At 47.1% G+C, this 26,360-nt stretch overlaps 2 protein-coding genes across 2 annotated transcripts in view; one reads left to right on the forward strand and one right to left on the reverse strand.

The window, feature by feature from the left end:
• On the reverse strand, positions 1-11,424 carry CCDC25 (coiled-coil domain containing 25). Its single transcript, XM_065631266.1, has 9 exons — positions 11,313-11,424; positions 9,061-9,108; positions 8,247-8,286; positions 6,191-6,242; positions 5,714-5,789; positions 5,083-5,186; positions 2,960-3,162; positions 1,886-1,931; positions 1-761 (listed from the first exon to the last, which is right to left on the reverse strand). The coding sequence occupies exons 1-9, from the start codon at positions 11,335-11,337 to the stop codon at positions 732-734; spliced, it is 624 nt and encodes a 207-aa protein (XP_065487338.1). The 5' UTR covers positions 11,338-11,424; the 3' UTR covers positions 1-731.
• The window catches only part of ESCO2 (establishment of sister chromatid cohesion N-acetyltransferase 2), a 23,340-nt gene continuing 8,315 nt past the window's right edge, over positions 11,336-26,360 (forward strand). Inside the window, exons 1-6 of the mRNA XM_065630448.1 lie at positions 11,336-11,458; positions 12,921-13,054; positions 15,846-15,914; positions 17,034-18,033; positions 21,479-21,569; positions 24,123-24,183. Of these exons, the coding sequence (XP_065486520.1) occupies positions 11,336-11,458; positions 12,921-13,054; positions 15,846-15,914; positions 17,034-18,033; positions 21,479-21,569; positions 24,123-24,183 (1,478 nt within the window). The remainder of the gene's footprint in view (positions 11,459-12,920; positions 13,055-15,845; positions 15,915-17,033; positions 18,034-21,478; positions 21,570-24,122; positions 24,184-26,360) is intronic.

Genomic DNA, 26,360 nt, shown 5'->3' on the forward strand with positions numbered 1-26,360 from the left:
TTTTATCAGCACGGTATGGATTTAATGGTGACATATATACAGGGGCTGTCGCAATTATTGCAACCGTTTCATACAGAATTATCCACAAAACCTTAGCAAGCGCTCAGTCCGGCCGAGGCAGACGCTGCACAAAACTCCAAATCTTCTTCCCAAACTTCTCTCTCCTGAGATTTCCAAGGAACAGCCGAGAAATCAAATGTAATTTAAAAAAAAAAAAAAAAAAATACACTGTGGGACTACTTTCTGCTAACAGCCCATGGGCGAGGAGGCTGCAATTAGAGCTGAGCTCAAACTTCATCATTTGTCACTCGGTATTTAATGAGGAGCCACCAGGTTTCTGGTCTGCGAAGCACCTGTGAGCTTGTCCCGGTTTTACATCCCCCAACTGGGAGGAATCGAGACGGCGGCGTCACGGTTTTTCTTTCAATCTCATTGGGTTAAAAGCTACACCCGAGAATAAATATCATTGTCTTTGTAGAACTGAAAGTCTGTTCTGCTTCCGTCCACCCACGGCTCTGAAAAAAAATACAGCGATGTATGTACAGACATAAAAAATCTTCTCCTTCTGCGGTTCACGACACAGAGCTGGTTACGCTGCCTGGAGAACCAACTCTGTTCTGAAGAAATCGAGCCAGAGTTCACTGGTTTGGGTATTTTTGGTATTCTTAGCGACGGTGATATATTAAGACATCTCAAACCACCTTGAGATTGAGAAAGGAGAGAGACTTTATTTACATAAAGTCATCTGAGTCGTTGCCGTCCTGTGGGGAGAAAAGAGAAATCAGGATCGTTGTGCACGTGAAAAAGGAAAAAAATACGTTCAGCGGGATTTCAGAATTGCCATTTCTTCTGGTTTCCTGCCATTTCAGTACAAACACAGTGAAATCGGACCAAACAACTGCACGACGAGAGCTCTGGGGTGGGAAATTTGTAGTTTGCTCTTTGCTGTCCCTGCAAAGTGTCACTTCTTGGAAACTGCAGCTGGAAGGAACCAGAGCCTAGGATCCCATCAGCAGCACATGAACCATCCCTGTCCCACAGACCCTGAGCTTATTTCTGAACCGGGAGAAGGAAAAGAGCCTGGTATCACATGGGGGACAGGTGGGGAGAAGAGGAGACCCCCGGCACCACATTTCCACTGCGTCCCTCCCTGGGATGTGTCACTAATCGGCACAGCCGGGTCGTGCGTGTCAGGAGATGCTCAGACTTCAACCTGGTTCAAATTTCAAAGGGGACCTGCATGCCAACCAGGAGGAAAAACACAAATTCTCAAAAACCACACACCCCTCTAAGCAGTTAGGCAGGTACTAGGATAAATAAGGTGGGGTTTAAACTGAGGGTCACTCCCGGGAGCTCCAAGATCCGTTTACCCAAGGTCCCGCCAAGGAGGATGTTGAAGATGTGCCCGACCTCGGGCAAAGCAGAAACACATCCAGGGGCTCTTCTGAACTTCACTCTCCCTCACCAACCTCCTGTCCTTACACCTCCTGTTTACTTCTTGTTAAAAATACGCATTTTTTTCCCCTTCCTCGAAGTAACAAGGTGGCACGTGCAGGTCATGGTCACCGTTAGGGAGAGCTCCTCTGCTCGCGAGGCAGGTTATGCCCAAACAGCTCAGGAGGAGACAAATCTGGCACCTCACTTTGGCTCTACCTGCTCTTTCAGAGGGGTGGGAAGAGAACCGGGACAACTCCACACGTATTTCCAGCAGCACAAGCTCACGGAACCAACGGGGCCCTCTCACAAAGTGGCACCGTCCTTCGGCGAGGTGACAGCGATGTCCCCTGTCACACAGGAGTCACCCAAAGCAGGCTGCACCATCCCCATCCCGTGTGGAATCTCAGCCGTCTCAGAAAGGTTTCTGCGGGCATCAACTGGCTCTCACCTGGTTAGAGGACATGTTCTCAGCCTTCATTAATGACGAGTAGCTCCTGGAAGGGAAATGACATTATCTTGCATGATATGTTTTCAAAAACCCACCAACAGAGAGGCCTTTTTCATAAAACAGGACCGAGTACTAGAAAAACAATTTTTTTCCCTTTCTGAGCTCAGGCAGGCTGGACAAATATTTGCTTATCTCATACTCTCGGGCTAATTAAAACAAGCGGAGAAAGCCCAGGCGCTGCGCACGCTGGTTCTCTGCAGCTTTCTTCAGCAATTACCAGCTAGATCATCCCAGGAGGTAGAAAATCTTGACTTTGGGGGATGGCCAAGGGGACAAGGTTAAATAAGCAGGCAGGGCCCTCGCTCTGCAGCACCCACACGCCAGCCGGTGACTTCTCTTCGGTTTAGTTTGCTTCTCTAATCCCTCTTTTCTGACTTCTACATGTGTAGAAGCATTCAGGAAATCCCAGCGTTTCTTCAAATTCTGGCTTCACTGTCATTTACAGATAAAAACGACTTAATAAAGCTTAAAAGTGAGATTTTGGGACCATAAGCGCTGCACAGGGCGGTCAGTACTAAGGAACGAGCTCACACGTGCTGCAGCACAGACAGAAAGGTCAGTACGACATTTCAAACCACCATCACTCATTCTGTGTTTCAAGGAGCGTGCGACTGAGGATTCCCAGGTGTTTTAGTTAAAATCAGGGATGCAAAAGGAAGCCGGAGAACTCTAACAAAAGCTCAGTGCTTTGCAAAGCTCACGCAAAGCTGGAAGCGATCGCTCCCGTCCCAGCGACCTGCCCAATTTCACCCAGGTTAGGGACAGGTTTCGAAAACACACAGTCCTTTCTTTCCACGATGCCTTAACCTCCAGGTTTATTTTCGGTGAAATGAGGAAAATGCGTTTATTCCAAAGACAAAGGGAATCGCTGGGCTGTGCAGACGCCTGTGCCAGAGCGGGTCAGCTGAACACTGAGTGACGCCAGGACGACGATTCAACAGAACCCGCTGACCCACGACTCCCTCCCAGCGCCGACGGGAACTGCAGCGCTTGGCACAACAATTTAAGACTTACCTAAGTTCCTCCAGCTCTTTCTTCTTCTTCATCTCTTCCTTTTCCTTCCGCTTCATCTCTTGGATCTGGGCTTTTTTCTCATTTCTCTCCTCCCGGTCTCGGGCTTCTTTCTCAGCAGCCAGGTCTGGGAAACGCTCCACTTTTGTCTTCTCCAGCCGGTTCAGGATCTCGTTCACCTTCTTCTCCACCGTCAGCATTTTCACCTTTGGAGTGCAAAAAACTATGATCCTTATTAAAACAAAAACAAAAGAACAAAACACCACCCAAACTTTTATCCCGGCACTTCCTCATCGGAAAGCAAACACCCCGTTTCCACTTTACGCGTGGTTGAATACCATAAAAACAGATGCTGAGGAAAATCTGCCACCGAGGCCTATTCAGCAAGTTGTGTAACAGCAAAAAGAGGTGACTCCCAGCGCTTGGGAGCACAGAGCTGATAAGCTGAAGCATTTCTAAGTACATAAGCATTAATATTTTATTTCTGGGCACATAGCTGAACAAAGAGGCCAACAGACAAGAAGGGGTCTCTGCGGATCCCTGCAGAGGCTGCAGGAAGTCTCTGCAGACCGTTTTGGGAGAGAATCTCATGTGGTCATCGCTGACCGCAGGAATTTTTAGCATTTCTTGCCCTGGTACAGACCTATTTTAGTCAAAGAGCTGCATCTCTAGAGAGGCTTCTCTCCCAGCAGCCAATTAACCAAAATTTAAGCATAATATTATCTGCAGACACTAGGTCAGGCTTAGGAATAGCTTAGTACAGTGGCTTGATCCTATACCAGCTCTGCCTTTCAGCAGGTTTAACAAATTCAGAGGCAGGAGCAGGATACGACAGCTCTCGGAGCAGGGACGGTGAAGCTAAAATGGTGACAGGCACCTCCGGGACCCCCAGAGCCCTCCTGTTCACACCAAGGTCAAGTTCGGAGCTGCTGGGTTAGAGGGTGGACTGCCTGAGCTTACTGAATTATTGGCTGAACTGCTTCCTGTGGAGCTTATTTAGGAACTACTTATACAGAATTTGGTTAACATAAGTAAATTTGCTCAGTATAACTTCTGCAAGCTGTGAACCTTTGAACTTTCGGCTTTGTCAAGTAAAAAAGGCCTCAGAGTCTTCAAGCTGGAAGATCGGGGAGCTGCATCCCTGGACATAAGTAAAGGGACAGAACTGCCTCAAACAGTTTTGGCTGCTCTCAAGAACTTATTTTCTCCAGCTCTGGGTGCAAAATAGCAACTGAAGGTCAGAACTTTAATTGACAGCTCGCCTGGCAAAAATCACAGAATCATTTTGGTTGGAACAGACCCTCAAGATCATGGAGTCCAACTGTTCCCCCAGCCCTGGCACTGCCCCATGTCCCTGAGAACCTCATGTCCGTCTGTCCAACCCCTCCAGGGATGGTGAGTCCAGCACTGCCCTGGGCAGCCTGTTCCAATGCCCCACAGCCCTTTGGGGAAGAAATTGTTCCCCAGATCCAACCTCAACCTCCCCAGCACAACTTGAGGCCATTTCCTCTCATCCTATCACTTGCTACTTTAAGAGAACCGATGAAGAACAGGGGGACCCCGGACTCTATAATAATTTTGCAATTGGCCTGGAGTGATGCCCAGGGGGTGGGGACTGGATTGTAGGGGTAGAATTGTCCAAGTTTTTTCCACCTCTTCAGAAGGCACCAGCTCAAGCTGCTCTACACTGTACCTTGCAAATAAATTGTTTATTTTAGAAGAATTCCTGGAATCCAGGCCTCGGTCTCTGCTATGGGAAACCTCAGGGAAAAGGAACTTCGCAACAACTGCTCGTGAGCCAATGCAAAGTGACGGCTCGTACGCAGACTCAGCTGCAGGAAGAGAGGATTTCGGTGGAGATAAATTCAAGCGGATAGCACAGATTAACACGTGGAATCATTCGGTATGCACAGAGACCCGTCAGCTACACCATGCTGCATTTGGAAACACGAGGCTGACACTCAACCATGGATTTTCAGGTGATGTTCAGGCAAGTCCAAACATACCCCGGAATCTCTTTGATATTTCAAGAGCGGATGATTCCCTGGCTTTAGGGCAAATGCTGAAAACAATCCACCCAGTTCCTAACACAGAAATGTTCCAGTCTGCCACCTTGTAGCACTTACATCCTTCTGCCTGTGGAAGCCGATCTGCCCCACGTCCATGTCCGCCGTCTTCTTCAGGTTAGTCCATGGCGTGTACACCACATTGACGTTGTTCATCTTGCAGCCTGGGGGAGAAAGAAAGGGAAACGTTTCCGTTCTCTCCCTGCTGAAAGAGGTTGTGAAGTCTTTGGTGTGCATGGAAACAGGCAGTTATTGCTGTCACAAACATTACAAGCAAGGCGAGAAAGGAGAAAACGGAGAAGCCCTTCCAGTGTTACAGCGAAACAGAAGACCACGACATCGTTTTCTGCAGTAACACGAGCGCTGCAGCAGCATTAACGAACTCCAGATGGAGACCGTCCTTGCCAAAAGAGCGATTACCACGGAAGGGGGGCCCCAAGGTAGTGTTCGAGAAGAGACTGCGAAGCCTCCTTGGCTCAGACAGCAACAGGGAGGCACAAACAGGAACTTTGGAGATTTCAAATTCCTCCTTACAAAAGTATAACACGACATCTGCTTCCCGTAAGACCCGCAGGCACAGGCTTAACAGAGCGGCACAGCAGGAACGTCACAAAGGTCTGATCCAAAAAACAGGCGCTTGTGTGGAGCAGAAACACTCGCCTCACACCGATCTGCTGGGAACCGGCCTTACCTTGGATGCTGTTCGCCTTCACTAGGTGAGCACAGTCTATCAAAACTTCTTTGGGAATGTCGTCCACCGTCTGTCCCTGCGGCAGAGCAAGGTAAAGTGAGCGGGGGGGAGTGCTGCAGGGACCGACAGGCACGTGGAGATGCACCACGGCCCAAGAGATCTGTACCCTGCTTTTCTCAAAGGTATTCCCCATGTTTTAGTGGGGCAAGGGTTCTTAGACACACACCTGGTGTCAAGCAGAAATCAATTATTCTGCTGGGCCACAGGCAACTTCTCACTCCCCACCAGGTTATTTGGGAATGGAGGGTGGATATTCAGCCTCCCCAAACTGGGAGTTACCTGCACCCTCAGGGAGCCCTGTGGACTTTGCACAAGGGAAAAGACGGTCATATGCACAATAATCGCTCCAGAATCTGCAAGTGCAGCTCTTACACAGATGAATATTAATGTTTTTAAAGATACGTGTCAAAGGATTACCTTGTGCAACCGAAGGTACACGTGCGCGGAGGAGAGTTTATCCACGTGAAACCTACAGAAGAAAAAAGCAGCACATTTAACAGAGGGTAAGAGATGGTGATCTGCTCGGAAAGATTTATTTCCTAACTAGTAACAAAACAGCCACTCCACAGACAACAAAATTATAGAAATTGTCAGGAAAGACATGTTTAAAAGCAGGCAAGGGAGTCAGAACCCATCCTTCAAGAAACAGCAGTCCTCTCAATGAGAGACTGAAATAACAAAACCGCTTTCCCTTCCTTTGTTTTTGTTTGTCCAGCTGCCCTTCTCCAGACCTGTTCTAACTTTACTCTGTTTTACCACCTATTTTTTAAGCCTCTGTGCTGATCAACACTCACTCCAACCCTGCAAACCTCCAAGGACAGAGCGGGGGAACTGATCTCATGTCACCTCCCAACCTTTCTCAACACCATTTTCTTTATAATGGGATTTTTTCCTTCCTGCTGCAAGACAGAAAGCCCTCAAACACCAATATATGAACTCTTGCTTGTACCTCCTGAGCCTCCTATCCCGATTCCACTGGACCCCTCTTAAACAGAATTAAGTCTAAAAGGTGCCAGATACATTAGGAAAATAATTCTCAGGAGGCCTCTGCACAAGGACCTATGATATTTTGTTGAGATGGTGCTAGGATATGAAAAACCAACGGATTATGTCAGTGTGAGCTAAAAGACATGAAAGAGATGGGGAAAAATACTTTAACTGCTCAGGGAATTTGAGGATGAAACTCAAGGTCACTCCCAAATAACAGTAACACCTCAAATTACACAGCGATAGGACAAAAATGAATGTGATACTGCTACAGCAGTGTGTCATTCGGCTGAAGGACAATCTCTTCGGTTAGAAAAGAAAACAAAATATTCCCTTGCCAGTTAGTGAGTGCTGACAAACCATCCTCTGCAGAGAGTGAGTTACCACCCATTCAACCTCCAGTTCTGCCAGACATGTCAGCTCAAAGGGCACATGAAGAACAAGAAGCACAACCCAGGCGGTGATTCTTGTTTAGAAACCGGTAGCAAAGGAGAAGGCAGCAAGTGCAATACCTCTGCTCTGTGCAATAGTGCCTGACAGCAAGCAGACTCCTTCAGAAAAACCTCAAAAACCTCAGGCTGCAAAGTTCAAGGACTAATCCAGCCAAAGATGCCACCACTTGCTGCTAAAAGGTTTGGGAACTCCTCTTCTCTTGTTTTTCTCTTCTGATGACATCTTACTGTCCCCTCTTAGTGTTCTGGTTTTGCCTCTCCGTGCAGAGATACTCTTGCTACACTCAGGAGACGCTTTCTCTTACAAACACCAAGCTGGCCCCATTGATCTCTGCCCGTTTCCGCAGCGCAGTCAGAGCACCAGCAAACTGGCGCCGATATTCCGAAACTCAAATATCTGTGTGTGGAGTTACTGCTACTCCAGCAGCTGCATATGGAGAGAAACCCCAAAAAGCTTCACAAAGGGTCAGCTCTTTTGGGGAACTAAGTGGAGGGTTGAGATGCTGGGGGATGAATCGTTCAGGCTGGAAAAGACCCTCAAGATCATCAAGTCCAACCATTAACCCACCCCTGGCACTGCCCCATGTCCTGAGAACCTCATCTCCATCTGTTCAACCCCTCCAGGGATGGTGACTCCACCACTGCCCTGGGCAGCCTGTTCCAATGCCCCACAGCCCTTTGGGGAAGAAATTGTTCCCCACATCCAACCTCAACCTCTCCTGGCGCAACTTGAGGCCGTTTCCTCTGGTCCTGGCGCTTGTTCCTGGGGAGCAGAGCCCGACCCCCCCCTGGCTCCAAGCTCCTTTCAGGCAGTTCAGAGATCAGAAGGTCTCCCCTCAGCTCCTGTTCTCCAGGCTGAACCTCCCAGCTTCCTCAGCCGCTCCTCATAAGACACGAATCAACGGGTTCCCAACATCCGCAATCCGCCTCCACCCTGGGATTGCATCTAAACTGCCCAGTGGTCATGGAAAAAAAGAGCCTCTGTGGGTTGTTTGATCATTCAGCTTGGTTTTCCAGGGAGTTTTGGTACCTACCAGATATCTTCAGGCCAGCCGTACTTTATTAGATCTTCATCTGTAGGAATAAAAGTATCAATGAGCAAAGCCCAGGATCTCATCAACAACAAATCCAACTACCCAGTGAGCAGGAATCCTCTGCCGTGGGTCAGTCACTGCCCAGTGACCAAGCAGGATGGGAAAAGGGTTTTAACCCAGGCCTGGCAGAAACAGGGAGGGCAGGAACCACCGAGCAAGGGGTGACAACCAAAAAAACCCAGATTACACCTCGCTTCCACCCCTTCTGCCTCTCCAGCATTTTGAAATTTTTAAACGAAACTACGTTTCTTCAAATATGGATTTACTGGGGGGAGACTTTCAGGGCACGTCACCAAAATTGCTCTTCCCTTGGTTTCACATCAGCTCCCGATGTGGGAAGGGGAGACGCAGCAAAACCATGACCTTCACCTTGAGGGAAAGGATGAGAAACCTACGGAGTATGAATCTCTGTGGAGAGCAGAAAAATCCAAGCTGAGCAGGGACACAGCAGGTCGGTCTGCAAGAAGTTATCAGACACCACCTGAAAAAATTCTATTTTTTTCTAGAGAAGTTTATTTCCACTTAATTTAGTGTTCACTTGTATTTCAAGGCACTCACGCTGCCTAGAGGATTTATAAAATTTATCCTAAACCAGTAGATTTCAGAGGGGTAAGTCAGGATTACTTGCAAGGGTAGACAAGTTTTCGAAGAATATATCGAATTAACACGTAGAAAGATATCCTCTTTCACAATGACCTTAAATCCCCACAAATCACATCCAAGCCGTCAGGCATCATTACATTAACATACTTACTTTCGTACTTGTCTTTTCCCATGTAAATGGTATAAACGGAAGGAACAACTGAGGGAGAGAAAGAGGAAAACAAATCAAAAGGGGTTTGGACAAACTCTGCAAGGAATGACACACACGCACCAGTCTCCGGCACAGAAATTAGAATTAAAATCATCCATCCCACGTCCCTCCTGGGGCCAAAGGAAACTTCTTTTCTGTTTCCTCCAGATTTTGTCCCAAATGTTTTAAAGGACTTTGGAAAGTGTCGTTTCCAGCGCTTTCCATGGAAGATTATCCAGCAAGAAACAGCTTTCTGGGCAAAACACCCCTGACATCCAAGCGGTTCAAACTGTATCTGTGTCATTGTATAATTGTATAATCTGTTTGATCAAGGCTGTGCTGAAATCATGCTGTTCTTCACGAGGACCCACAGCACGAAGGGTTTCTGAGCGGGTTTTCAGTAGAGCAGCTTTGTGTCGGAACAGCCGGTGGCTCAAATAACCTGCTGCAGCACCACAGATTTGTATTTTCCATCCACTGTTGCAGAACAAACAGAATTCATGGTGGGATTTATAAAATTACTCACCGATACTGTGTAAATTAAGGACTGAGAGCAAACAAACAAAGTGCAGGTGACCAAATCCGCCTCCAGAAAGGATCCTTTGAAAATACAGCGTCTAATCTCTTATTTGCGAAGTCATTAAAATAATTAACACACTTCAGTTACATGTTACAACTCTGGCAGCGCAACCACTTGGGTACAGACCCAGTCCTTTCTGAAGAGTTTTTTAATCAGAAATCAAACATCGCAATCACAAAGCCCAGACAAAACTTTTCAATTTAGTGATGAGGTAATAAATATTAAAAATATGAGAGGATTATATGATGGTGGGAGTTAAAGATTGGGAAAAAATCCACCCTGGACACACAGGAGAGTTCAGAGAACGTGAGATCATCACGACTACAGGCGCTACGCGTAACATAAAATTAAATGATCAAAAATAAAGTTGCGTTAGTGACGCTTCTGTGAAAACCAAGCCCACCCTGCCAGAAGAGCAGTGGAACACTAACATATCCAAGGAGGATTTCACTCCAACTTGTAAGATTTAACACGCACTAGTAACAGCGCAACACATTTGTGCAATATTCTGCTTCTTGTAGAGCTCTCTCTGGCAGCAAAACCGATTATAACGTGTCAGGAACCTTCTGTGCAACCATCATTTACAAATAAAGGTGATTGTTCATTAGCAGAGTTAACTGCAGCTTGTCTGCTCCTGGTACCCGCCAAGTTACCCCACATCTGCCCAGCACCGCACCAGGCTCTTTTCTCCCAAAAAAAGGTCCAAGTGCAAGGAAATCTCTGAACTTCTCACTCGCAGCTGCTGAGCAGCTGAAAATGTTTCCATCCAGTGTCAGGTTAAGTGATTGACACAACCAGAGTGTCTGTTCCCTGGGTGTGTAATGGGCCCCAGCTTCCATAAGAGAAGAAAAAATGTTTTAAACAAAACCCAAGAACAAATTTATTTTAGAAACATTCACAAGACCGTTAAGTCTTGCCTTAACCGAAGAAAATCAAACAGCCAGACAGTCAAACCCTTCTCATCAAGCAAATACATCTCCAGAACTGAAGGCAACAATGCTAAAAATACTAGTTTGTGGTTACAGCAGGCAAGGGGTAAAACCATACAGAAACTTTCACAAGCAGGTTATACATTGGTGAAATGACTTTGGGCAAATAAAAAAGGAATATTCCTGTACTACCGTTTGTATTATCAGTCCATAGTGCATCAAACCACAGGTTTGTGATGCTTCATAATTTGTATATGGGCAAACAAAAGATCTGTTTCTATTCAAGGAAAAATGATGAGACAATTTACACATAACGCCTTCCCTCAAACTCCTGACAGAACTACACTTGAGGATGCCATTCAGCAGCCCACAGGGACCACTGCCCCTCAGGGACCATCACTAAGAGGCTCCGCAGCTCAGTGAACCCTTCAAGTCCTCAAATTACTTCAAGCTAAAGCCCATTTCGGCCCAAACCGGGATTTTTACACTCAGCCCAGCCCAGGCGCTCGGAAAAAAGGCACTGAAAGGAATAAAGAGGGCGCTCAGAAGGCCGCGTCGCTGCCGAGCGGCCCCGCTGGCTGAGGCACCGGGCAGGGCCGCGGCCCAGCGCTCCGCTCCCCACGGCGGGACCCGGCCCCTCACAGGCCCCACATCGCCCCGAGGGGACGCCAGGGCCTCCAGCCGCTCTCCCCTCGCCCACTCACCGTTGGAGGTGAAGTAAAACACCATGACGGCGGCTCCTCAGCCCGCCCGGCCCGGGCTCCACACGGAGACCGCACTCCCTCTCCAGCGGCGCCCGGCGACGGGTGAAGAGGAGAGGAGGCAGCAGAGCGCATGCGCAAGTTCTCCGGTTAGTGAAGCCATTAAGAGCTGAGCGCATGCGCAACACGGTGCTGGCAATTCCTGTGACCTATGCGCGTGCGCCGTCCGCCCCGGCAGTGCTGGCACGCCACGTTGCGCATGCGCAGTTTGCAGCGTGACGCCACCCCCTGTGCGCATGCGCGAGGCTCCTCCAGCCTGGTGTGAGTGAGGGCGTCTGAGGGCCCAGTTTATTTTATTGTTTTGATTTTTTTTTTCGGCGTAGGCGTAGGTGGCCCTCGGAGTGTTCAGCCTGGAGAACAGGAGCTGAGGGGAGACCTTCTGATCTCTGACCTGCCTGAAAGGAGCTGGGAGCCAGGGGGGGTCGGGCTCTGCTCCCCAGGAACAAGCGCCAGGAGCAGAGGAAACGGCCTCAAGTTGCGCCAGGGGAGGTTGAGGTTGGATTTAGGAACAATTTCTTCCCCAAAGGGCTGTGGGGCATTGGAACAGGCTGCCCAGGGCAGTGCTGGAGTCACCATCCCTGGAGGGGTTTAAAAGGACATTCTTATGGACGCGGTTAGTGCGAGAGTTAGGTTATGGTTGGACTCGATGACCCTGAGGGTCTCTTCCAAGTGAAATGATTCTAAGTTACTAAAGACGTATCCATCGTTAACAAATTGACGTGATCAATGCTTCCTGGCCACCTGTAGAACGAGGGATTATTTTTCAAGTTTTAGGGCCTTCTCCATGACAAGAAGGAGACAGGAGATTAAGTGACACATTGTTTAGAAGCAGAGTGCTTAGTTTATATTTAACTAATTATTAATACATGTAAGTAAGAAACCAATTATCACTAACTTCATACCAATCTCATGATTATAGATTGGTTATATGATATGTTAAAAATTATATATATGATATGTTAAAAATTTCCAAACATTGTAATGCATATGCAATGATTTATGTGAATATAACCAACGCAACAGCATCCAGTCATTGGAGCATTTATGGAGGATGATCCCCAGTGTTCCCCAGCGCCGATAAAATAGAGAATGCTGCTTAACAGTATAATTGATTCTGCTGTTCAGTTTATTTCTTTGTTTAATTAGGGATATGGGTTAGTGCCAAGGTTGGGGTAACGGTTGGACTTGAGGGTCTCTTCCAACCGAAATGATTCTGTAACGGAACAAAGGCCAGGAGCAGAGTTTCAGATCAGTTTATCCCTTCACCAGGTGAGAGGAGAGCCCGGACCCGCCGCAGATTCCCAGCACACCCTGCAGCCCAGGGCAATGGAAACGCTCCCTTGTCCTCGCTGCCCAATTCTGGGCGGCGGGGTTTTGCTTTTCAGTTACAATTTGTGGAGGAAGCTCTTCCCAGCAGGGCTCTGATGGCCCATTGAAAAGCAAAAGCATTGCTGAGCACCGCCTAAATAGCCCTTTAGCCTTCGCAAATGCCTCTCTATTCACTCCGTCCCTTCACATGTCAAAGTTCCCCCTTTGAGCCTCCCGGACTAGACGGACTACAACTCCCATCAGCCCCCGCGCTCCCGCCCCGGGCGGAAGTGGCGCTGTGCTCGCGAGGCACGCTGGGAGTTGGAGTCTCTCGGCTTGATGTGGCGAGCTCTGCTACCTGATTGGCTGGAAAACGCGTAGGGCGGGCACAAAGCGGCGCGCCGTAGTTAGGCCAATGGCGGTGAAATACATATGAGTGACGGGGCGCTCAGCCAATGGTAAAGGGAGGGTGGGCGAGCGGGAGAAGGCGCGCGGGTTCGAATGCGCGGGAGCGGTGGCGGCGCTGAGGTGAGGGAGTGGGGCTGGGTTTGGGGGCTCGGGGGTGTCCAGAGGGGCGGGAGGTGGCGGTTCGGGCCGTGTCGAGGCGCTGGGGGATCGAGGGGTGCGGGTGGCAGAGCCCGGTGCGGTTCTGAGGTGTCTGTGTGGGCTGAGTGCTGGGGGCGGGGGGGGGGGTTGCTGGGCCCGGGGTCTGGTGTGTGGGTTGGGGGGTGTGAGGGGGATCCCGAGCTCAGGGTTTGGGGCGGTGATGAGGTGCCCCAGCCCCATGTGCTTGTGCTGGCGGAGTGGGGACTAGGGGGGTGATGCAGGGTGGGTGCAGCGTGGGGCCGGGCCCTGGTGCTGGGTCAGGTGCGGGGGGCTTGGGACACTTTGAATCACAGGACGGTTTGTGTTGAAGGGCCCTTCCCAGCTCGCCCAGTGCCCCCCTGCCATGAGCAGGGACATCTGCACCAGCTCAGGTTGCTCAGAGCCCCGTCCAGCCTGGCCTGGGATGTCTCCAGGGATGGTTCAGCCACCACCTCTCTGGCCAACCTGGGCCAGGCTCTCACCACCCTCAGCACAAACAATTTCTTCCTCATGTCTGGCCTGAATCTCCCTCCCTGAGTTTAAAACCATCACCCCTTGTCCTGTCGCAACAGGCCCTGCTCCAAAGTCTGTCCCCATCTTTCTTATCAGTCCCTTTTAAGTACAGAAGGGCTGCAAGAAGGTCTCCCCTGTATCTGTATCCACAGATACAGCACTGACCTGTTGCTTGCAGATAGAGAAGCTCTTCTGGGCCAACAGTGCTGTGCCAGGAGGAGCAGGGCAGGCAGAACCTTACAGAATCACAGAACAGTTTGGGTGTGAAGGGACCATTAAAGCTCCCCCAGTGCCCCCCCTGCCATGAGCAGGGACATCTGCACCAGCTCAGGTTGCTCAGAGCCCCGTCCAGCCTGGCCTGGGATGTCTCCAGGGATGGTTCATCCACCACCTCTCTGGCCAACCTGGGCCGGGCTCTCACCACCCTCAGCACAAACAATTTCTTCCTCATGTCTGGCCTTTGGTTGGGCCATTTTGGTGGGAGAGCTGTGGGGTGCTGGGCTAAGGGGCTGGTCCCCAGTAGGATGTGCAGTGCCTGTGGGGTCCATGGGCTGGTGCACTGTTGAGGTTTGGGGCTTTAGGGGGTGCCAGAGGTGTGGGACTTGCTGGAGGAGGGAGCTGGTAAATGGACGATGAATATTTTGGGAAGGGGTGTGGGTGGCTGTGGCAAGCAGTGGAGACCTGTTCTGCAGTGGGTCTGGGATCCCCAGGTTAATAGTGTGAGTTACAAGTTGTGCCCTTTTCCTACCTTCTCCCTTTCACCTGCACCTGATATTTTATTCCCCAGGCGCCTGCAGGCTCCTTGTTTCCCTAGAGCCCTTGGCAAGTACCAAACCCCTCTGAAACAGAGAAATGAACTGAACAGCAGAATTAATTATACTGTTAAGCAGCATTCTTTATTTTATCAGCCCCGGGAACACTGGGGATCATCCTCCATAAGTGCTCCCAAGACTGGATGCTCTTGTGTTGCTTATATTCCCATAATTATTACATATGCATTACAATTTTTGAAGATTTTGACACACCATGCATCTATACTAAGAAATAATAGATGACGTTAGTTATAATTGTTTAGTTTCCTACTTACAATACGTCTGTTAATTATTAGTTAAATATAAACTAAGCACTCTGCTTCCAAACAGTGTTTTACTTCATCTTCTGTCTCCTCTTGTCATGCAGAAGGATCTAAAACTTGAAAAATATCCCCTCGTTTTGCAGGTGATTGGAAAGCATTGATCATGTCAATTGGTTAATTGGGTACGTCTTTTGTAACTTAATCAGCGTAGGTTAATTTAGCAGCTTCTCTTCACCCCAAAACCAGCAATGCTTTAACACGGGCAGGTTGGGAGGAACTTCCCCCTGCTGGCAGGTCATTGAATAAATGAAAATCGTTCTTTACGTGGTGTTCTAGCAGTTTATGAATATTTGTTATTAGTCCCCTGGGATATGGGTATTTGTTTATTCTGGGGTTTCAGTTGTGAAACGCCACATAACAGAGAAGTGAATATTGCGTGATAATTATCTCAAACTGGAAGAGATGGATCGAACAGCGGCGAGTGTTAATGTGGTTTAAATGGTTTATGTGTTAATGAAGGCTAAAAAAGTGGGGTTTGGGGTAATTGGCAGGGTGGAAAGTGCGACAGAAACTCTAAAAGTCCATTGTGTAAAGAGCTGCCTTGGCTGGGAGGTAAATACCAATGTGAAATCCCCATAGGAATAAAGTGTCCATGAATACAGGCAGGAACAGGCAGATTTCTAGGAACCGTGTCTGGAAGGAGCTTTGTCAGAGATGGAAAATAAAACATGTTTCTGAATTATCCGATTTCGCTTGAGAGAAAGGACTTTAGGACCCATTTGTCCGTGATGAACAACTGGACGTGAGCTGGAAGATCCTTTGTGTGTGCGCTTGTTTTACAGCTCACGCTCAAGAAAACACATCCCGACGTTATTTTAGCCTCTCATATTGTTTTCTTCCCAGTTCCCCACCTTCTCTTCCTTCTTCACTAAGTTTTGGTTTGGTTTTTTTTACTAGAAGTCTTATTTCAAGCCATTAAAAACGTGTTCTTGCAGGCGCTCTGCTGAAGACATGGCAGCCGTTACCCCCCGGAAAAGGAGCCGCAGTTCTACTGAGACCGATGGGTATGTTAACTTTTCATAATAAAAACAGCTTAATTGCTACAAGTAGAATAAAATAGATGTTTAAAATCCTTGAGAGCTTTTAATGCAAAGTGGAAAAAAATATTAAGATTGATCTGAGACACAGGTAGCAACGCCTCATGTTTATTATTTAGTGACTTATACCATGTGATTTTTTTATATTGTATTGAGCGTCTTGAGAGTTTTCATCTAATAGACAGGGAAACTGAAGCTAAAAATCTGTAGCATAGCACAGGACAGTTACATATACCTAAAAACGCATAGATTTTTTTTCCCCCCCCTAAATCTAGTGGAGGAGAAGCCTTGAACAAAAAGCTGAGCTTTAAACCCCAAAGCCCAGCTTGTTTCTTGTTCTTTCCTACCTCTATGAGCTGAATAGATTTTTCTCATGCTCGTCTTGTTCTTCCCCCACAAAAACATTCCTGGGAGGGTGGGACCAGGCGTGAAGTTTGGGTTCTGAATTCTGAAGGACAAATTCCCGAGATAAAGTGTAAACAGGCGCTGAGGAAACACCTCGTGGTGGTGTGCACCAAATATGTTACAACTGCGAACGGCTGAACATGGTTTTAAATAAATGTATTGTCTCCTCTGGGGCAGTGGGTTCAGGAGCAATTAGTGATTTCCTGATGAGATTTGAGATGCTGTCGGAGTGAGATTTTTGGGGCGCATCCTTCAGAAACTGCTGTAAAATATTGTGGGATCCCCCCAGCTTTATCAGTTTTATCTACAAGCGTGGGGGTGCACGCTTTCTCAGGGGCGCAAATCTGAAAGAAATCAAACATTTTATTTTTCTCCTTAATCATAAATAGTGCCGATCTGTGAGAATTCCACCAGAAAGCAGAACGACTGTTGTTTCCAAGTGCTTTAACAAGTTCAGGCAGGAAAGCAGAGTTGTTATTGAAAGAAAATAACGACGAGACGGTCTTAAGCTTTTTGATATTTGTATATTATATTTCGATATCTGATATTTGTATTTGTTACAGGGCGTATATGGGTACAGGCAACCAGGCTGAGGGAAAATTAAGTGCTATTTAGATAAAACAAGAATTGAAAAGCTCTCAGTAGTACATGTCATGTTTTGCTCTGTGATTATTTTCACAGCTCATCCTTCGAGACTCCCGTGAAAAAACCGATGACGGGCTTCGCCGAAGGCCCGTCTCCACTCAAGAAACCCAGAAATAATTGCTCTGCTTCTCAAATGAAATGGTCCTCGAGCTCTGGCGACGAGATGAAGGAAAATGAGGCCGTCCCGGTGAAGCCGGCGCTGCCGAGGAGGTTGGATATTTCACCTCTTCAGGCGGCCAGCGTTCCCGTGGCCGCACGGAGTGAATCCTCAGGGAAATTGTCCCCAAAAACTGCATCCTCCTACAAGCCCCTCATGCCCGTGGTGTCTTTTTATAGCAAGGAGAAGCGATACCTGACTCTTGTGGAGAGGAAACAATTGAACGAGAGTCGCTTTTTGGGCGAGGGGAACAGGGATGAACGTCTCCCTGCTGCCAGCAAGAGCGAGAAGATGAACGTGAACCTGAGCAGGAACACAAGCATAAAGCCGCCCAAGCACGCGACCAGCTCCAAACACGGCAAAACCGTCCCCAAAACGCTCAAGAAGGCAAAGGGAGGCGCCCCGGCGGGAAAAGCCGGTGTGGAGAAGGAAAACATGAATTGCTTAATTAAAAAGAAGATGGATTCGCCCTTCAGAGTGCTGAGCATGACGGTGAAACCAGCCCTGAAACTCCAGTTGGGAGCTGCGTTCTTTTCTGCCAGGAAGAGATCCCACTCTAAAAAAACAGTTGCGGACACTAAATCTCTGCAGGATCATCCCAAATCTCTGCAAGAAAACGATCAGCCCCAACCACCAACAACTGCAAAGTCTGATTTGGCTGAAAGAAACAAAGCTCTGGAGGCAGGTGGGGTACTGAGGAGGATTCCTGTACCTCAGCAGAAGGGAGATGAAGACAGGGAGCGCTTCACGAGGTGTGTGAATCAAGAGAGAGATTCAGTGTGTGAAGGAAAAACGTCCCCGCAGGAAAGTGGAAGCACCTCAGGTCTGTTCTGCGCGTCCGAGCCCGCGGCTGCAGGAGACAGTGATGCTGAGAATGTGGTGAGTTGTCACAGGGATGCTGGGGTGACACAGAGCTCGCTGAAGCTCCGGTGGTTTGAACACAGGGTTTTTATTCAGAGATATTAGTGGATTTTGCATAGGAAAGCTTCCACAGATTTATTCCTGCCTCACAAAGGCACATTGGCCAAGGCGGCCACCAGCGTCCTGGCTGGTACCAGAGACCGTCCTGTGCTGGGAATGGGGAGGCCAAACCTCCAGTCCTGGGGGCGGTTCTGGGCCCCTCACACCAAGAAAGGCCTTGAGGTGCTGGAGCGAGTTGAGAGAAGGGAACGGAGCTGGTGAGGGGCTGGAGCACAAGTGTGATGGGAGCGGCTGAGGGAGCTGGGGGTTCAGCTGGAGAACAGGAGCTGAGGGGAGACCTTCTGATCTCTGACCTGCCTGAAAGGAGCTTGGAGCCAGGGGGGGTCGGGCTCTGCTCCCCAGGAACAAGCGCCAGGAGCAGAGGAAACGGCCTCAAGTTGCGCCAGGGGAGGTTGAGGTTGGATGTGGGGAACAATTTCTTCCCCAAAGGGCTGTGGGGCATTGGAACAGGCTGCCCAGGGCAGTGCTGGAGTCACCATCCCTGGAGGGGTTGGACAGACGGACATGAGGTTCTCAGGGACATGGGGCAGTGCCAGGGCTGGGGGAATGGTCGGACTCAATGATCTTGAGGGTCTTTTCCGACCAAAATGATTCGACGACTCTAAAACTGTGGTAAATATTCAGGAAGTTTCTGTCAGCATCCCTGTCTCGCCATCTCTCCGTTGCACTAATATTCCATTCCTGACAGCTGAAAGGAACGATTCCTGCAGGATCTTTTTGCACAAGACAATATATATACATAATTATTTTTTTTGTGTGACCGAGGCCGAAGCTGAAAAAGTTATAAATATCCTTTTTTAATGATTATTTCTATTTTTATCAAGTCCCAAAGGCCCGGTGTGCCCCTGCAGAGCTGGGGTGGGTTGTGCACCCGCAGCCCCGGCGTTTTCCCCAGAGAACTCTGCAAAACCGGGGGAGCCGCAGCAGCTTCTCCGCACGTCAGCCCCTCGCTGCGTTTCTTGTTTTTCCCCAGACAGCAAAGTCATCGCACGCAGAAAGCAAAACCATTTCTAGAGCGTCTTCATTTGGAGATTTCTCCCATGTCCCGCGATGCTGCTGGTCGGTACAACCCATGCTGCAAATTCAAGGGGCGCGAGCGGGTTCGGAGCTGGTCTGGGATGATCTTTTTAGTGGTTATTTGTTATTTTCTTGTTAGGAGCTACATGTGCTAATCCAGCAGCTCCTTCTCCAGGGAAACGAGGCTGAACCCCAGTTTCTCCTGCTTTAACAAAGCCATGAGTTTGCTGGGCTGGGTTTGAAAAACTGGAACGGTCCTGTAGCTCATTGAAGGGATATGAACAGTTTAAGTGTTGGTACCTTAGCGGTGAACGCTCCTGGGGTAGAAAAGGGGTTGGTTGGCTTTTCAGTTTTGTTTTGGTTGTTGTTGTATTTTAATATTTTCTTTGTGTGGTGGTTTTTTTGTTGTTTTGGGGCGCGGGGGAGAATGGAGGGGAGAGTGGGGTGGTTTTTTCTTGTTTGTTTATTTTCTGGGTTTCTTCTTTTCTTTTTTCCTGGGGTTTTGTTTTGTGTTTTCCCTGTTTTGTTGGTTGTTTTCTTTTTTCCTCCTGTTTTTTTTTTTTGGTTTTTTTCCCTGGTTGTGTGGTTTTTGGTTTTGTTTGTTTGGGGGGGGGGTTGTGGTTTTTTTTATTTTGGTGGGGTTTTTTTGGCTTTTTTTGGGGTTTTGGCTTTTTTTGGGGTTTTTTGGTTTGGGGGTTTTTTGTTGTTGTTGTTTTGTTTTATTTTTTCCTGGTGTTTTCCTGTTCTGGTTTTATTTTATTTTTTTTCCCTGGGGTTTTTGTGTTGTTGGTTGTTTTGTGTGTGGGTTTTTTTGTTTGTTTTGGGTTTTGGTTTTCGTGTTGTGTTTTTTTTTTTTTTTTTCCTGGTGTGTGGTTTTTGTTTTTTCCCTGAGGTTTTTGTGGTGGTTTTGGTTTGTTTTGTTTTTTTTTTTTTTCCCTGAGGTTTTTATCCTGTTTTGGGGGTTTTTATCCTGTTTCTGGAGTTTTTATCCTGGTTGGTTTGTTTGTTTGTTTGTTTTTTCGGGGTTTGGTTTTTCCTGTTGATTTGGTTTTTTTCTCGTTTTCTTTTTTTTTTTTCCCCTGGGTTTTTGCCTTGTTCGTTTGTTTGTTTTGTTGGGTTTTTTGGTTTGTTTGCTGCTGTATTTGATTTTGTACCCACAATCAGCTTCCTGCACCCTCCGCCCCAGCCACTTCACACCCCACCCTGGCTCTTCATTCCCCATTTATCCCCAACTGTTCAGCCCGGGATGGGGATTTTTCCTTCCAAGGGGAAACCTCAGGGTGGCAGCGGGACCGGAACAGCTTTACAAACAGTTTCATCCCATTCCCTCGCATCCTGGCACCCAAAATGTTGGAAAGCAGGAAAATCCAGCAGAAAACTGCTGTAGGATTTTTATATTTATACCAGGTACCAAAGCGAAGCAGCGAACAAGACGGGAGCTGCTTTTATAGGGCTAATGTGGTTTATATTCCCGTGTCGCTCCAACAGTTTATTACCTCCTTTATTCACCTGCGCTGTTTTATTATCTCACATTCCTGGCTTGATTGTCAATATATTTTTTACAACGCAGCGTTAATAAAGCACAAATGTCGGCTTGCGCCGTCTCATCCTGCACGTGCGGTACGAAAAATACAACTTGAAAGTGTCTGATTCTGCTGCGGTGACAGATTTTTGTGTTGGAAACCAGTTCGCAGAGGTCAAATGGAAACACAGTGTTTGAAAAAGGAGCTTAGTGACTTCGTTACTGCAATAATTTATAATATAGACCAAGTTTGGCCATGATCTGGCCTGGGGTTCGGCCACAGCTTTACCTGATGGCTGTTCCTGATGAGATGGGAATTAATACACCGTCATATATAAAAAGAGCAGAATTCAAGGCAAAAATCAGTTTGGCGAACTTTAATTTTTTTATAGCATGTTAATGAGAGGGTTTCAAAAGCCGGGAAGATGCACAGTTGGAGTCGGAGAATGAGAAAGAGGCTGAGAAATGCAGAGGCGAAGAAATGATATAAACCTCTACAGCCAAGATTCGGGGTTTTTTTTAAAAAAAGGGGAAAAAAAACCCCGTATGCTGCAATAAAACCAAAGCAGAGGCATAAGCAGATGCTGAGAATCAAAAATATTTTCAAATTCGGGTTCATCAGGTGTGACTTTAATCACAGGTGAGACACGTGGTCTGCTAAACCTGCATTTTATTCTTGGAAAATCCGCTTCGTAATGTCAATTAACGCCCCTTGAACGTGTGGGATTCTGCGGCTACCGCCTGAGAACTCGATCAACTGGCGTGTTTTCTTTTTGCCCCTAAAAATATTGTCTTAATTTATAGGATGGCGATGAAATCGGCTCTTCTGCCACCTGTGAGTCGGATGATTGCGTTATTGTCTCCAGCCAGTCTCCGCGGAAGGCGAATAAACGAGGTGAGTTGGATACGTTTCGTTCTATGAACTTTGTTCCTGCAGGAAAATGAGGTGCAAAAAATCTCTATTTACCCGGTTTTCCCCAGCAGGACCCGCTCTGCTGAATTCCCATCTTCCCCTGTCGTTTGGTGTTTTAATTAGTGGTTTGGTAATTACGGAGATCCTGCCATCTCCCTGATAAATCTTTTAATCTTAAGCACTATAAATCGCTTTTTTCCTGATGTCTGTGACCCATCTTTCCTCTTTGCTTTACTGCATTCCCGGTAAGATTTGGGGAATTGTATTTGAATCCTATTATTATTTTCCCTATTCTTTTCTCCCTGGACCATTATCCCAATTCTTTCCATTTGCCTTTACAAACCAGGATTTTTAGGCATCTGACTTTTCATTTCTCTGCTTTCTCCAGACTGTGCTGCTCCCAAACCCAGCTGAGCCTCACCAGCACTAATTAGTAGGAAGGCATTAATTAATACACTTCACAAGCCCACATTTCCACAGAAAACTTTTGTTTTTCCTTTGTTTAAAGCAACCCAAGTGTTTTCCAGGCAGCTGCTGCCCTGAGGGTTGATCTTTATCTCTTATTTTCCCGGATTGCTACTCAGTGCAGTCGTTCCCTTATCCTTATTTCAATCTATTTGTTTCTGCCCGTTTTCAGTCTAAAGATTCTTTTAAAATTAAACTCTATGTGCTCGCTTTTATCTACAAAGTTACAAGGATATATTATTATTTCCTCTTGACAGTCACCGAGGAAACTCCACTCCATACTTTCTGTTTTGGCAACGAATCATCAACAATAATTTTTTTTTTTTTTTTTTTTTGTCCCAGTCGACTTTGACCCTTATGGTTGTTTTATAACCACTATATTTCCCCACTAACGCAAGGGAATTTTCAGAAGTTACATATATATTTCAAGGCATTGGTTATTTTTCCTCTTGGGGATAACAAGTGATAATAAAAACTAAAATACGTTGCTCAAATATTATTTTATTAAAGCCAAATATTGTGTTGGCCTCTACCTGCTGTCTCATCTCCCAAGTATGCGCTAACGTGAATGTTTGCAGGAGCTGAGCTCATGTTATTTTATCCTCATTTCCTGGTTTCTCCATTTTTTTTCCCTAAAATTATGCAGCATTTGCTATTCCAGCCTCAGCAGCCCTGGGTTAATTCATCTGAAAAGGTCTAATTTATCCGAGAATTCTCTTTACATCCTTCCCCAGCTGTGGAAATTCATCGCTCCTTTGCGTCTTAATTGCGCTGACGACCTCATCACAATCATTTATTTATTGGTGACTGAAACAAGAATGCGTGAAGCGTTTTGCCAACTGCTTTTAGTGGTTCCTCCTCTTTCGGCAGCGGAAACTTCAGGGTTTTCCCCTTGTTTTCGTGGCCTTCTCAGGCAAAGCTGATTTCGCAATTTGGCATTTTTGCCTCAAATCCTTCACGTTCCCACTCAACTTTCCCCAGGTTTCTGTTCCCCTTGCGATTCCTTGAGCGAGAAGAAAAGCTCCAGATTTATTCGTATTTGTCTCTTTCTGGCACATCTGCTCTTAATCCATTTCTTGCAGGAATTGCCAACACCCCTGAGCTTTTCCCCCCGCTCCCTTTAATTCTGCTTCATAGGGCAACTTATTTATCTGCTTTTGGAACTTATTTAAGTCCATTTTTCTGTAAGCTCACCCCTTCTCCAAGCCTGTTCTTGCATGCTCTGTGCTGCCAGCTGCTTTTATTTCTCTCATCTCCAGCTCCGTATCAAATATTCCTCAAATATTCCCACCTGTTTATAAAGCTGTTGCCGTCCCGTTCCCTGCGATCGCCTTGACATTTATTTCCCTGCCGGGGCCTTTCCCAAGAAGTGTCCTGGCTCGCGAGGATCCTGCATTTCTAGGAAGCCGTAGGCTTTTTATGGCTTGTTACTGTTTTCTTCATGACTCCTCAAAATCTTTCCCACTCTGCATATTCACAAGAGGCTGTTTGAATTGTGGCCTGTTTCCTAGAAACAAGCGGTTCCTCTCCGTGGGATATTTTTTGGAGGCTCTCAGGGCCGTTCTTCTGCTTATGCACTTCAGTATTTTTCTGTAATTTGTGTTTATTTGCGAATGCAGCCAGCGCATAAAACACTCTCGTACCTAAACCTTTTACACTGGAGGCAAAATATATTCCTAACTAATAGTTTGGTTAGTTTTACTTACCAAAATCTTTGCTAAATTATCCTTAAACTTGCGTGCTGTAATTTCGCCGTTTCTCCAGGATGAAGAAGCTGTGGGTTCATGCTTAGCCAAAATAATGGAAAATGGAGAAGCCTGTGCTTGATTAACACCCTTAATTAATAGCCAAGGAAACACTAAAGCTTGGATTGCACTTACGGAGATAATTTTTATATCCTGCAGCATCGCCAGCTTCCCACTGCTCTTATAAGCTCGTTATAGAGTTCGATTTCACTGTTGTGGGGCGTTCTGAAGCCTCCTTGGTGTTGGAATTTCTGTTTCCCCCCATCAACGTGTTCTGCAACAAAAAAGGATCTGAAACCACAATAACATCTCTTGTATTTTCCAGCGTCTCCTTCCAACGCTGTCGTCTACCCCATATTCAGCGCACCCCCTACCAGCAAGAAAAGGTGGGTTAATATTTGCCAGCTCTCTTCAAGAATGATCAAAAGTGTCATATCTGCAGAACGGTTATTTAAAAATAATAATAATAATCCTAGTTCTAAAAACAATAACTTCGCTTTCTCCTGGTCCTTGTAAGGTTTGGGAGTCTGAGGTTTTTATAGGGTTTTCTTCTTTTTTTTTCTGTTTAAAGGGAAGATGAAAGTTGTGTTGGTTTAGGGGGATATTAGCCCATGAAGAAGGAAATACACATTTGCTCACTGTCTGTAGTACATTTTACCTGTGAATTTGTATAATACATATTATTGAACTGATTATTTTATCTCACTAAAAAGGAAATAAGTTTTCTCATAGCTGTTGCTAATGATAAAATCATTAGAACAAGGGGGACTGTTTCAGGATATATTCATCACTAAGAATGGCACAACCTGGGTGTCATTTGAGCCTGTAGAGGGATTTTTAGTTATTTATGTGACTTCTGCATGTTCTGTATCTCTGTATCTGGAGCATCTATAACGAGCAGTTACTTCCCAGAGACTCTGGACAGCGCTAAATACAAATGTGAGTTGGTACCAAACCACAATGTCTTGGTTTTGCTCAGTGCAGGGAGGTGTCACCGTCCCTCGCTAGAATCTCATCCGGGGTTTGGCTCTTTTGTGCCCTTTAGTCCGTGCTTTAGACAGCAAACGTGATGCACCCTTGTGAGTTTAATCCACTGACATCGCCAGTCGTTTTTGCCACGTTTGAGGCAATTCTGCGTTTCAGTTCACTTCTTGAGCTGAGTGTGTGTCTGTGTAACCGGCTCCCTGGTGGGCTTCGCGCTGGAGATGCCGATGGGGCAGGTCAGAAATTCTGTCTGTGGCTCTCGCAGGAACCGGCAGCTTCTGTTTCAGTCGCACTCAAGAGTCTTTACCAGTTAAACCTCCAATATTAATTTTTAAACTATGAAATTACTCTTGGGGAAAAGCACTGGCTTAAAGTTGTACAGAGCTAGAGATTTCAGGGGGCTTGTTTTTACCTGCCTTGTGCAGGTGTTGTATTATCATTATAATACATATAAATATACATACATATAATTATGACAGAATATTGACCTGGATGAGGGAATTGAGTGTACTATCAGCCAGTTTGCTGATGACACCAAGCTGGGAGGAGTGGCTGACACGCCAGAGGGCTGTGCTGCCATCCAGCGAGATCTGGACAGGCTAGAGAGTTGGGCGGGGAAAAATTTAATGAAATATAACAAGGGAAAATGTAGAGTCTTGCATCTGGGCAGGAACAACCCCAGATTCCAGTATAGGTTGGGGAATGACCTATTAGAGAGCAGTGTAGGGGAAAGGGAGCTGGGGGTCCTGGGGACAGCAGGGTGACCATGAGCCAGCACTGGGCCCTTGTGGCCAGGAAGGGCAATGGGACCTGGGGGGATTAGAAGGGGGGTGGTCAGTAGGTCAGAGAGGTTCTCCTGCCCCTCTGCTCTGCCCTGGTGAGGCCGCATCTGGAATATTGTGTCCAGTTCTGGGCCCCTCAGCTCCAGCAGGACAGGGAACTGCTGGAGAGAGTCCAGCGCAGCCACGAAGATGCTGCAGGGAGTGGAGCATCTCCCGTGTGAGGAAAGGCTGAGGAGCTGGGGCTCTGAGCTGGAGAAGAGGAGACTGAGGGGTGACCTCATCAATGTTTATAAATATATAAAGGGTGGGTGTCAGGAGGATGGAGCCAGGCTCTTCTCGGTGACAACCAACAGTAAGACAAGGGGTAATGGGTTCAAGCTGGAACACAAGAGGCTCCACTTAAAAGTGAGAAGAAACTTCTTCTCAGTGAGGGTGACAGAACACTGGAACAGGCTGCCCAGGGGGGTTGTGGATTCTCCTTCTCTGGAGACATTCAAAACCCGCCTGGACACCTTCCTGTGTAACCTCACCTGGGTGTTCCTGCTCTGGCAGGGGGATTGGACTAGATGATCTTTCGAGGTCCCTTCCAATCCCTAACATTCTGTGATTCTGTGATTCTGTAATATCCATATTCTTTAAATTTAGCGTCAAACCGATTTCTCTGCCATCAGGTGCATTGTTTTTCCTCAATAACTCCTCCTGTGATTATACATTTGTAACTTAACAGCGCCGTGGCTGACACTGACCAACGTCTTGCACAGAAGTCACACCAATGCAAGAATCAGTTACTGCTCAGC

This window comes from Caloenas nicobarica, chromosome 3, assembly GCF_036013445.1.
Source record: "Caloenas nicobarica isolate bCalNic1 chromosome 3, bCalNic1.hap1, whole genome shotgun sequence".
Lineage (NCBI taxonomy): Eukaryota > Metazoa > Chordata > Aves > Columbiformes > Columbidae > Caloenas > Caloenas nicobarica.